Source organism: Salvelinus namaycush, chromosome 1 (genome assembly GCF_016432855.1).
Source record: "Salvelinus namaycush isolate Seneca chromosome 1, SaNama_1.0, whole genome shotgun sequence".
Classification (NCBI taxonomy): domain Eukaryota; kingdom Metazoa; phylum Chordata; class Actinopteri; order Salmoniformes; family Salmonidae; genus Salvelinus; species Salvelinus namaycush.
Genome location: NC_052307.1, coordinates 77,776,985 through 77,790,219, shown reverse-complemented (window position 1 = coordinate 77,790,219; position 13,235 = coordinate 77,776,985). Strand labels below are relative to the sequence as shown.

Here is a 13,235-nt window from a genome sequence, read left to right as displayed (position 1 = left end):
TATCTGTACGTTGTGTCGCAGTAAAAGGAGGTCCATTCTACTCACTTTTAGTTTCCAAATCAACACAGTTTACCTTTAAGATGAGGGAAAACAATTTTTTTCTATGAGCATGGCCTTATTTCTATTACAGCATATTGGATGACTGTCATTCATATTCCATTTACACAGCTCAATGTAACATCGATAGGTTTAGGCTACTACATGATACTCAAATTTTCCCTATACCCATCATGAGGTTGCTTCAACCTAGCCTACAAATTAAAGTGTAGGCGCACTGGTCGAGAGAAATTAGAGTAATCAAGGTGACAGACAGTGCCACATTCAATAACGCCTTGCACACTCTTGCCTCTGTAAAGGTGTAATTAAATTCTTACATTCCTGCATAAAATGGGTATTATGCCACCTGGTAGATTAGTGTGTTTACATTGTATAATACACTGAGTGATAAAGGTATGGGATTCTGGGTAATCCACAACAGATTTATGGAGAATTGCTGTGGGTGAGTTGGAAATTGAATGTTCCCGGGATATAAACGTATAAAGTTGACATTACATCATAAAACCCACATGGAAAACTGAGATTCGTCAAATAACACATAAAGAGTGGCTATTTGACGCCAAACCAACAACAGTAGTTACTAATAACTACTCACAACATTTTATGCACTGCAGTGCTAGCTAGCTGTATTTTATGCTTTCAGTACTAGATTCATTCTCTGATCCTTTGATTGGGTGGACAACATGTCAGTTCATGCTGCAAGAGATTAGATAGGTTGGAGGACATTGTTCAGAAGTTGTCATAATTACTGTGTAAGTCTATGGAAGGGGGTGAGAACCATGAGCCTCCAAGGTTTTGTATTGAAGTCAATGTACCCAGAGGAGGACAGAAGCTAGCTGTCCTCTGGCTACACCATGGCACTACCCTGCAGAGTGCTGCTGAGGCTACTGTAGACCTTCATTGCAAAACAGTGTGTTTTCATAGATTATTTGGTGACGTGAATATATTTAGTATAGTTCTTTCTCACCTGTCCCAGACCTGACCTGAGCCCTAGGACCATACGTCAGGACTACCGGGCATGATGCCTCCTTGCTGTCCCCAGTCCGCCTGGCCTTGCTGCTATTCCAGTTTCAACTGTTCTGCCTGCGGTTATGGAACCGCCACCTGTCCCAGACCTGTTGTTTTTCAACTCTTAATGATCGGCTATGAAAAGCCAACTGACATTTATTCATGATTATTATTTGACCATGCTTGTCACTTATGAACATTTTTTAACATCTTGGCATAGTTCTGTTATAATCTCCAACCGGCACAGCCAGAAGAGGACTGGCCACCCCTCATAGTCTGGTTCCTCTCTAGGTTTCTTCCTAGGTTTTGGCCTTTCTAGGGAGTTTTTCCTAGCCACCGTGCTTCTACACCTGCATTGCTAGCTGTTTGGGGTTTTAGGCTGGGTTTCTGTACAGCACTTCGAGATATTAGCTGATGTACGAAGGGCTATATAAAATAAACTTGATTGATTCTTTCTAAAAATGATAAATTTAATGTTAAACAATTTGTTGAAATTCATTGAGGAAATTCATTGAGGAGGATGGTCCTTCCCTTCCTCCTCTGAATAGCCTCCACTGGTTTACACCGAGAGGAAACTAGAAGTGTTCCTGAGTAGAATGGACCCCCCCCCCCCATTCTACTGTGACACAACCTACAGATAATTGTTTATTGTGCAATATGTATGTACAATATAAATAAATTATTGGTTTTAAGTTGATGGGCCACTCTTTAGGGCCCGCAAAATGAGCAGTGGCGCTCCTCTGGGTGTAAACTCTGTGGATTTGGAAACTAAAAGTGCTCCTGAATAGAATGGACACCCTATTACTGCGACACAGAGTACAGATAATTTTGTACGGATTTTGTATGCAATAAATGATAGGAGTACACACAAAAAAAACATTGTTAACTATTTAGGCTTGAAAAAATAAATAAATGACATATCTTATAGAAATACTTTACATTTTTCTTTGTATGATAACTAGTATAAAATATATTGATAATTGTGCACATTTTCACCGTAATTATTAATTTACAAACTATATAGGACGGAACTTTTATTCTGAAGGACTCCACAAATATGGGACACGGAAGTTCTTAGTTGTTCTTGCTTGCTTCACAACGGTGTGTCAGCAACAAACTACAACATCAGGCTAGCTAAGGTAAATAGGTGTTTTATATTCCTGTCTGTTTAGCCACATGTTTACTATAAAAATATCATAAATTGCCAAAACGTGATTTCTTGTTAAAAACGGCGCCAAAAGTCAGCTAGCCTCTCCAGTCATTGTGAAGATAGCTAGCTAAGGGTTAGCATGCTAGCTAGCAAGCATATTTCTGTTTAACAATTGCCTTGTAAGAATGAAGTAACGTTAATGTTACTTCGCTAACGTTTACTACTCTAGCTAATTGAGCTACCACTGTAACTATATGTTAACTTTCTAATTGGCTAGCTAGCTATACTTTAATCAAATATAGTTCGCTAACTTACCAGCACCTGTCTAATAAACAGTAGTCATGATTTGCCATGCCCCCATTTGACAGCAGCACTTGAGCTTTGCATTATGGAACTTCATTAATATTATTGGAATTATTTGTTTCGCAGGTTTTATTTTACAGGCAGGCTGAATCATGGTAAGTAGCTAGCTACGTTAACGTCGCTATCTGTAATGTACAAGTAACTTCAAAAATAAAGGAAACACCAACATAGTGTCTTAAAGTGGCAATATGTAACTTTTTGGGCGACCCGACCAAATTCACAAAAATGTGAGTTATAGATTTATCATTCTATTTCAAAGCAAGTCTAAGAAGCAGTAGATCTGTTCTATGTGCGCTATTTCAATGCTTTTTTCGCTAAGTTTTGTTTTTGCATCTTTTACTTTCTGTTTTGTACCAGTTTCAAACAGCTAAAATTACAACTTTTGTTTATGGAAAATATATTTCACAGCAGTTTAGATGATACAATGATTCTCCACACCAGGGATATTCTACTCTTGCCCTACGAGGTCTGGAGCCTGCTGGTTTTCTGTTCTGCCTGATAATTAGCTGCACCCACCTGGTGTCCCAGGTCTAAATCAGTTCCTGACCAGAGAGGAACAATGGAAAAAAATAGTAGTGGAACTGGCGTCGAGGTCCAGAGTTGAGTTTGAGGGCTCTACACTATACTAGCTTATTTTGTCAAACTAAAAGTAGGCGAACGATTAGCGTTTTAGCAACCAGGAAATGGCGGAGCGATTTCTTCATAGTGCAACTTTAATAGGGCGCTGGACCACCACGAGCTGCCAGAACAGCAGCAATGCGCCATCGCATAGATTCTACAAGTGTCTGGAACTCTATTGGAGGGATGTGACACCATACTTTTATGAGAACTTCCATCATTTGGTGTTTTGTTTAATAGGGGTCTCAGGCACTTCTCCAGAATCTCCCGTAAGAATCTCCAGAATCTCCCATTAGTGTTGAATTGTGTTGAGAACTGGTGACTGACACACACACACCCTTTAAACCCCCTATGCTCCTTTGAGACTTCTCTTTCAGTCACTGAGATCTCTTCTAGCCATGGTAGCCCAAAAAACTGGGTACATTTTATTTGCTTAATTAACTCGGGAACCACATCTGGGTTGAAGCACCTGCTTTCAATATACCTTGTATCTCTCGTTTACTCAAGTGTTTCCTTTATTTTGGCACTTACCTGTACATGTTTAATATGATGCAATTGACTACCTTGCAACTTTTACTTGGGTGCTTTCTTGGGAAATTGACACTTATTTGTTTTTGTAGTCTCGTAGATATGATTCCCGGACTACCATTTTCTCACCTGAAGGCAAGTGTTATCTTTCTAATAACGATTTTCATAATCAATGTTACCATCACATTCAAGACTATATTGTCAAGTGTTCTCCTCTGAGCAACCATGTCAGACATAACAAATCATTGTTGCTGTTTTACAGGGCGCTTATATCAGGTGGAGTATGCCATGGAGGCTATTGGCCACGCCGGCTCATGTCTTGGGATTTTAGCCAATGACGGAGTGCTGTTGGCTGCAGAGAGGCGGAACATCCACAAGCTGCTTGATGAGGTTTTCTTTTCAGAGAAGATCTACAAGCTCAATGAGTGAGTATGACCATAGTCTCTCTTGCCAGGCTTATATGTAGCACTGCAGATCAGGATCTTCTCATAAAGCGTCTCAAGACTAGGAGTGTTGATCTAGGATCAGGTCTGCATTATTATTATGATCAGAAAGACTAAACTGATCCTAGATCAGCACTCCTACTCTGAAGCTGGGGTGATGTCAGACATGCTGCTACATTATACCCATGGGCTGCTCTGTGATTTGGTGTCGTACCCTTTATCCTTTCAGAGACATGGCTTGCAGTGTTGCCGGAATCACCTCCGATGCTAACGTTCTAACCAATGAGCTGAGGCTAATAGCACAGAGGTACGTTGGGTAGTAAAGTCCACGGTCTCTACCTGTGACCCATTTGTTCATTAATTTGTATACAAAGCAATGTACAGTGTTAGTGCAAGACCAACAAGGCACCTCTAGTAATCTAGCACCGTGTCTGTTTATCTGACAGATAATGTGTATGTGTTTTTTAATTCACACAGATATCTACTGCAGTACCAGGAGCCAATCCCCTGTGAGCAGTTGGTGACAGCGTTGTGTGACATCAAACAGGCCTACACACAGTTTGGAGGTTAGCTATAAGACAAATGACACAAACACCTCAGTTGGGTTCTCTAGTAAACACCACCCTGGTTACATTGTTGCTGAAACCATATTGGACCAAAGGGCTGTGTGGAAAAGAACATACCAGAGTCATTAGAGTACAGTTAGAGTAAGCACAGGTTTGATTGTATTTGATGTGTTGTGTGTCTTCAGGGAAGAGGCCGTTTGGAGTGTCTCTGCTGTACATGGGCTGGGACAAACACTACGGCTTCCAGCTGTACCAGAGTGACCCCAGTGGGAACTATGGAGGCTGGAAGGCTACTTGCATCGGCAACAATAGTGCGGTAAGCCTGTTTGCTGTCATCAACATTGGCACAATGCACACATGTTTTGGCAGCAGCATTGCCACAAAGTAACGACGTGAAACGTCACAGTAGATGGTGCTACAGTGTTGACTGAGAATTAACATATAGCTGATACTTTTATGGCATAATATTTCAATAATTCAGCCCCTTTGCTGGAAGTCAGACTTATGGCTGCCTAAGTGGCATACTCCCTCTCAATGAAAATAGACACAATTATCTCATCGAGTGATAATGAGGTTTTAGCCTGTGGTAACTTGTGGAATAGACACCGGCTGAAAAACAAATTTAACCAATCAGCATTCAGAATTAGACCCACACGTTTGTATAAATCATCATGTTGTCTTCTTCGCCCCCAGGCTGCAGTGTCCATGTTGAAGCAGGATTTCAAAGAGGGTGAGATGTCGCTGTCCTCTGCCCTGGCGTTGGCTGTCAAAGTCCTGAACAAGACCATGGACGTCAGCAAGCTCTCGGCGGAGAAAGGTAAGATCTACACCTGACATCACCGTTCTAAACAACTCCTGAGCCCGTCCTGCCTTGGAGCACACTGAGTAAACACAGACTGGAGATGTTGTATAGAGTGGGACAGTGTTATCCTAATTCACAGCTGTTCTATGGAGAGTAGGCTAGTGATGATGACGTCTAAAACATTAGACATCATCAGCTGTTGTACATGATGCACACAATGTATATAATAAATGTGTCTAGAGATATGCATATTAACCGATACGTCTGTAATGCAGCCTGAGTTATGAACATAGACTGTATGACTCATGGATATCTTGACCTCCCCAGTGGAAATAGCCACCCTGACGCGAGAAGACGGAAAGACCAAGATCAAGGTGCTGAAACAGAAAGAGGTGGAGGAGCTGATCAAAAGACACGAGGCTGAAGAGGCCAAGGCCGAGAAGGACAAGAAAGACAAAGAACAGAAGGAGAAGGACAAATAAACACGTATTTCGAATTCATACTTTCCTAAAAATCCCGTAATGTGTTACGCGCTTGTTTGTCTTTTTCTTTATTAAAACATTGAAACCAAATGTGCTGATAGAATCTGTAGTTTCATTATGGTGTGATAACTATTGTGTATCCAGGCAGACTTCTCAAAAGCCAAGGCAAGGGAAAGATTAATGCCACAGGGTATGTCCTGATTGTTTAGAGAATTTCACTGTTGTGAGCTGGGTCATGTTCAGTAGGGCACACGGTAGCAAAACGTTTTAAAGCACTTGTAATTAAGTTCAGCTTGTTTCACTTAGAACAACCAATATAATTGGATTCACATCATTACACATGGGCTGTTAACTAGTGTTAAGTGCCAAAACACAATACCGACAAGAACAGAGGTATAACAGGAATTTTATTCCATCTTTAGTGTCATTACATGAACATGGAAATCTAAAATGTATATAGAAATTCTAGGACACAATAGTTTAAAAAGTAGGAAGAGAGTGTGTGCATAGTACGTAAGTTGAATCAGCTACAGGGGAATGTAGGTTCTTGCTTTCACATGTGCAGCCTAATCTTCTCAACTGAATGCACAAGCAGAATGGAAAGTGAGTCCAGTACACAGTCTGTGTTGTGCTCCCCTGACCTCTGCTAAACCTGTAAGTGTGAGCAACATTACAGTTAAGTGATGTATTGTCACTGACTTAACTAGTCTTGAAGTCTGCATGTCAATAATGGGAGTTTACATGGATCAATCACTCAATTCAAGACAATGGAGACATTTGCACTTTGTTGCAGCGGTTCAGTCAAAGAAATAGTCCTGAAAGCGTACCCATAATTTAATTATCCAGACATCTAGATTCCAATATTATGTGCCATATTGCTCTTAGCCCACTCTTCCAGTGCACTGTAGTTTTATATTATTACAGTCCCTCACCTTTAGCTGCACTGTGGAGTTTAAGTTAATATTTTTAGCACTGAGTGTCCCACTTGTACTAGAAGCTGTGGCAACATTTACAGTTTAGTCATTTAGCAGATTCTTTTATCCAGAGAGACTTACAGTAGTGAGTGCATATTTTTTTATACTGTTCCCCTGGGGGAATCAAACCCACAACCCTGCTCTACCAACTGAGCCACACAGGCGACAACATGCAAGATGTCAAGAACGCAGCCGCCTAATAGGATCAATCTCCTTGAAGGTTCTATCACCAAAGAGGTCTACAGAATTAATGGCTTGCTCTCTGTCATGACTACAGCAGTACATATGAGAAGTGCAGAGAGAAAGAGAGAGACGGGTCTTGTCCCAATATGCTTAAATAGCTTCCTTTCCTTGTTTCCTATCTATCACCACCACAGGAAAAAAAACATAAAGGTCAGGTAGGCATGGAAAAGAGACTATTGGGTCAGAGCAACAGATGAGTGATCCCCTCCTGATCAACCCAAACATCAATCTTCCTCTGACTCCGGGCATGTTGGACTCATGGAGTAGCCCAAAAACACAAGGTCTGCTCGGGGTGGTATCAGAGGGTGGCCTGGTTTCACAATCTCAAATCCTATGTAGTGGAAAGTCCTGGTAAGGAGTGCTGGAAAGATGTAGAAAACATAGGATTGTTAACGTGACTGTTCAGACAGTGTCTAAATTCAGTTTCCCTTTTTCAATGTTAGTGTGCACTTTGCATTATTCCTGATGTTTTTTTTAACACCAGTACGGTTAGAGGTCACTAACGTGACATTCATTTTTATCAATAAATCATTCAACTAATTGAATAATGTGTCTAATATAAAGCCCATTTAAAAATATATATTACACCTTTATTTAACCAGGTAGGCTAGTTGAGAACAAGTTCTCATTTACAACTGCGACCTGGCCAAGATAAAGCAAAGCAGTGTGACAAACAACACGTGGAATAAACAAGCGTACAGTCAATAACACAATAGAAAAAAAAGAAAGTCTACATACAGTGTGTGCAAATGGCGTGAGGAGGTAAGGCAATAAATAGGCCATAGTAGCAAAATAATTACAATTTAGCAAATTAACACTGGAGTGATATATGTGCAGATGATGATGTGCAAGTAGAAATACTGGTGTGCAAAAGAGCAGAAAAGTAAATAAAAACAATATGGGGATGAGGTAGGTAGATTGGATGGGCTATTTACAGATGGGCTATGTACAGCTGCAGTGATCGGTTAGCTGCTCAGATAGCTGATGTTTAAAGTTAGTGAGGGAAATATAAGTCTCCAACTTCGGTGATTATTTGCAATTCGTTCCAGTCATTGGCAGCAGAGAACTGGAAGGGAAGGCAGCCAAAGGAGGTGTTGGCTTTGGGGATGACCAGTGAAATATACCTGTTGGAGCGCGTGCTACGGGTGGGTGTTGTTATCGTGACCAGTGAGCTGAGATAAGGAAGAGCTTTACCTAGCATAGACTTATAGATGACCTGGAGCCAGTGGGTCTGGCGATGAATATGTAGCGAGGGCCAGCTGACGAGAGCATACAGGTCGCAATGGTGGGTGGTATATGGGGCTTTGGTGACAAAACGGATGGCACTCTAATAGACTGCATCCAGTTTGCTGAGTAGAGTGTTGGAGGCTATTTTATAAATGACAAATGACAGTTTTACGAGGGTATGTTTGGCGGCGTGAGTGAAGGAGGCTTTGTTTTGCGAAATAGGAAGCCGATTCTAGATGTAATTTTGGATTTGAGATGTTTAATGTGAGTCTGGAAGGAGAGTTTACAGTCTAGCCAGACACCTAGGTACTTGTAGTTGTCCACATATTCTAAGTCAGAACCGTCCAGAGTAGTGATGCTAGTCGGGGGGGCGGGTGCGGGCAGCGAACGGTTTTATTATCGCTTAAGAGCAGTTGGAGGCCACGGACGGAGTGTTGTATGGCGTTGAAGCTCGTTTGGAGGTTTGTTAACACAGTGTCCAAAGAAGGGCCAGATGTATGCAGTACACATGAAAGAAAATGTGTCTAGACTTCGACATACCTTGATCCAGTCTGCTTTTGGAGAACCACAGAAACACATGGCTGACTCGTAACTTTTCTTCCGAGAACACGAGGAGACTGGTGAGTCTGATAAGAGAGAAGAGGGGAAAGAAGATAGGGGTGTATCTCAAATGTAAGTGTTGCTCCTTTGTGTTCCCTTCCATACTCATGTACACTGTAATGTGCAGGATTCTCCCAAAGTAGTCCTCTGGAGCTCCACCCAGTACAGCACATATCCAAGCTGCAGGCTAAGGTTAAATCTAGACTTGGTTTCCTCTATCGCAATCGCTCCTCACCCCAGCTGCCAAACTAACCCTAATTCAGATGACCATCCTACCCATGCTAGATTACGGAGACGTAATTTATAGATCGGCGGGTAAGGGTGCTCTCGAGCAGCTAGATGTTCTGTACCATTTGGAACGAGCTGCAAAAACTGGACCGTTTTATCTCCATCACTACATTTGAAGACTCAATCATGGACACTCTTACTGACACTTGTGGCTGCTTCAGGTGCTGTATTGTTGTCTCTACCTTTTTGCTCTTTGTGCTGTTGTCTGTGCCCAACAATGTTTCTACCATGTTTGTGCTGCCACCATGTTGTGCTACTACCATGCTGTGTTGTCATGTTGTGTTGCTACCATGCTGTGTTGTCATGTGTTGCTGCCATGCTGTGTTGTCATGTTGTGTTGTCATGTTGTGTTGTTGTCTTAGGTCTCTCTTTATGTAGTGGTGTCTCTTGTCGTGATGCGTGTTTTGTGCTACATTTGTATTTCTAATCCCAGCCCCCATCCCAGCAGGAGGCCTTTTGTCTCTTGGAAGGCCATCATTGTAAATAATAATTTGTTGTTTGCTGTTGTTTGAAAGTGCACGTTTTTTCATTTAAAATCTTTAAAATGTATTTTTTTAGACTTAATTCCAGCCTTACTGATGGCATAATGCATGGTTATAACAGGTGTATGTATGCATGATTATTAAGCCAGCGAGGATAGATGGCAGTTCCTCCTCACCCCTCTTTGCTGCCCTCAGGGAGTGACCCCTCTGGGATCTCTAGGAAGAGGCTGTCTGAGGTGAACATAGTCTCCCAGCATGCATTGCGTTGCTCGCTCAGCTGGTAGTGAAAGTGCAGGATGGGGAGCGATCCACGCACAGAGGTCACCTGGGTCACTGTCAGCCTTCCATCCTGAGAGAGGGATGCAAAACGTGTTGGCACACTGTTCGATACAGAACTTCCACAGTTATTAGATGGACAAGGTTTCGACCCATAACATATGTCTTTGTTAGCTTTCTATCTAGGAACTAGGTAGGTTACACTTTAGCCTGATCTAGCATCTAGCTCAAATAAGGGATTCCTGTTATGATTATTGCCTATGAGCGTAATATTTTCCAACCAATGGACCTCCAGCAGAATTACTCTCTTCACCATTGCTGTTTGATCGACACAGTGACTGACATTAACCTATACACATAGCGACATTCACCTGTACACATAGTGACATTAACATGTACACATAGCGATATTAACCTATACACATAGTGACATTAACCTGTACACATAGAGATATTAACCTGTACACATAGCGATATTAACCTGTACACATAGCGACATTAACCTGTAAATTACACATAGCGATATTCAAGCCATTCTCTGCCTGTTCTCCCATTTTGAGTCATTCCAGGCAGTCTAGGATGAAACTTGTCCTTGTGTACAAGGGTCACTTGTTCACTACTAAAAGTAGCAAGGATTAACCTAACTTTAAGAGCATGATTTTGGGTGTGTGTAGGAATGCTGAGTGTCTTTGGGCTCGTGTCATTTTGTGGTTCACTAGCTTTCTGGGTTAATGAGAGTGGGTTTTGGCACCTGACACAGTGACACAGTGACCCACATCCCTGAACATGTTAACAAGTAGGTAAACAGACCATGTAAACTGACTGCAGTCTCTCAAATGGTAGATGGAGCATAAATCAAGTGAAGGGCCTGTGGCCTTATGGCTATAAAGCTAAACAGTAAGATGCAATGTATCTTTTGACAAAATTTGCTAATTTTTAACATTCATCTTTGGAAAATCCTCATGGTTATTAAAACAGACATCCTTCCTAATTTCTTCCCTTATGACCTATGTGTTTAGATTAGTGAAATTCAAGTTTCTAACCCCATTGCTTTAACCAATCCAATTCTCTCATATCTTTGATTGATAACTTCAATGGAGGAATAATACATTGTTTGGCTATTGGGATGGGGCCCTATAGGGACTCACTTTGTGAAGGAGCACATGGAGAGGGGGATCCCTGCCAGTCCCTCGCCCACCTGGGATCTTCAGCGGTGGGTGAGGGGCATCAGGAGCACCACAGAGGCCCTGGAGCCTGGCGTTTGGAGCAGCCCATATATGACACCAACATGGGACTGGCGGTACACAGAGCAACAAGGTGATGTTGGGTAAGTCATGCTAAAGTTATTGTAATGTAAGTGGCTTTGGATAGGATGGTCAGTTAGCATAGGGTACCAGTTCAAATAAAAACAGTAGAGACACTAGCCTGACCAAAAAAAGCCTTTCACCTCAGAGTGCTATTGTACTGTATATTCAGGCTGGGATTAAAGCTACGTAGCCTATTGTACTTCCAATTAAAAATGTAATGAAGAATGTCAGCAGAGTTTGTTCACTCAAAACACCCCACATTTGGCATGCACACTCAAAACTATAACATGTTTCTGTTATTGTACTAAACCAACCTTTAAAAAACTCATTATTTACAGCTCACTGGCAGAGAGGGAATTAGGTCAGGAATTAAGAGCCTGGCTAGGAAACCATGACCTAGTGTGTGCTAGTGGACATGTAACCTCTAACCTGACCTATATACCAGTGGAGGCTGCTGACGGGGAGGACGGCTCATAATAATGTCTGGAACGGAGCAAATGGAATGGCATCAAACAAATGTATTTGATACCATTCCACTGACTCCACTCCAGCCATTACCACGAGTCCGTCCTTCCCAATTAAGGTGCCACCAACCTCCTGTGCTGTATACTGAAAACACATCACAACAAGACACCTATAGAACTTTCTAGAAAAGTAGGGCTCAGGTCCATCTAACTATCTAACTGACCACCCACATATTATTAACAGCATCTCAGTGTGCTGCACTGTGGGAGGAGAGAGTCTACTATCCATTCAAGCAAGGGTACTATTTCTGAGTGGCTTATCTAATTCTCTAGGGGGGGAGGAGTCTGCATAAAGCAGCGGTTGTGTAACAGGGACAGATCCGGTGGCTGGAATTATGCTGTGGCAGAGATTCTCATAGCCCTACTATGTGCTGTGAATCAAATCAAATTGTATTGGTCACATACACATGTTTAGCAGATGTTATTGCGGGTGTAGCGAAATGCTTGTAACGTTTAAAAAAGGAGATTGTAGGAAAAAATGATGCAAAGAAACTGCTCTATGTTACAGTGATGTAAAATGGAGATGGATTTGCTATTGATATTTTATCATTGGATAGTGGTTCATTAATCATTCAAACGAAGCTGTTGAGCCAGTAGTCAATACAAGTGATTCCTGAGGCATGCATGATGCACTGTTTTGAGGAACAATGGGCAACACAGGTTTCAGACTGTCTGTCTACAGATGTTGGCCTTATCCCTGTTTTGAATGCATGTACTTTCCACAAATTGGATATTATACCTGGTGACCTACACGAGTCATTATTATCAGATACACAGGTCACAGGATATATATATTTTTTTAAACTTCAAATAAAAATCACTTTAAAGTAGCTAGCTATCTGTAATAGAACAATCTGTTGAAGTGCACAATCTCACCCTTAAAAAAACAGCATTATTTATTGTAGGAATTACACCAACAGAATAGCTGCAAAAGTGTTGTTGCTCTGTAGAAATTAAGATATTCCTGTTTTTAGACAGCAGCATATTTCACCATACATTAAGTTTGCAATATTAATGAATATATTTGCTAAATGTTGTCCAAATCATGTAATCAATCTGCTCCGCAAATTAAACCATCAACAATATCAGGAATTCTTACCTCTCTTCAGTGGCAGACATTATGAAAAAATACAAAATAATGAAAAAGGAATTTCCTTACAACCAAAACAATAGCAATTCAATAGACGTTCGCCAGAATAATTCACCATCCGTGAAGCGCCAAGTAGTCCTAAAGACTGTCCAATTGTTCTGTTGCAGTGCAGCGCAGATGGAACTGGACTGCTCTCCGACTGGCGTG

At 41.5% G+C, this 13,235-nt stretch overlaps 1 protein-coding gene and 1 pseudogene across 1 annotated transcript; one reads left to right on the top strand and one right to left on the bottom strand.

Moving 5' to 3' along the window:
* Window positions 1-2,124: 2,124 nt before the first annotated feature.
* Window positions 2,125-6,089, top strand: LOC120049442 (proteasome subunit alpha type-4-like). The gene is made up of 9 exons (XM_038995711.1): window positions 2,125-2,204; window positions 2,645-2,673; window positions 3,817-3,859; window positions 3,987-4,149; window positions 4,397-4,474; window positions 4,645-4,733; window positions 4,919-5,049; window positions 5,427-5,550; window positions 5,863-6,089. The coding sequence occupies exons 2-9, from the start codon at window positions 2,671-2,673 to the stop codon at window positions 6,015-6,017; spliced, it is 786 nt and encodes a 261-aa protein (XP_038851639.1). The 5' UTR covers window positions 2,125-2,204; window positions 2,645-2,670; the 3' UTR covers window positions 6,018-6,089.
* A 1,152-nt stretch (window positions 6,090-7,241) lies between these two features.
* LOC120056953 lies at window positions 7,242-13,146 on the bottom strand (annotated as a pseudogene).
* Window positions 13,147-13,235: the final 89 nt, after the last annotated feature.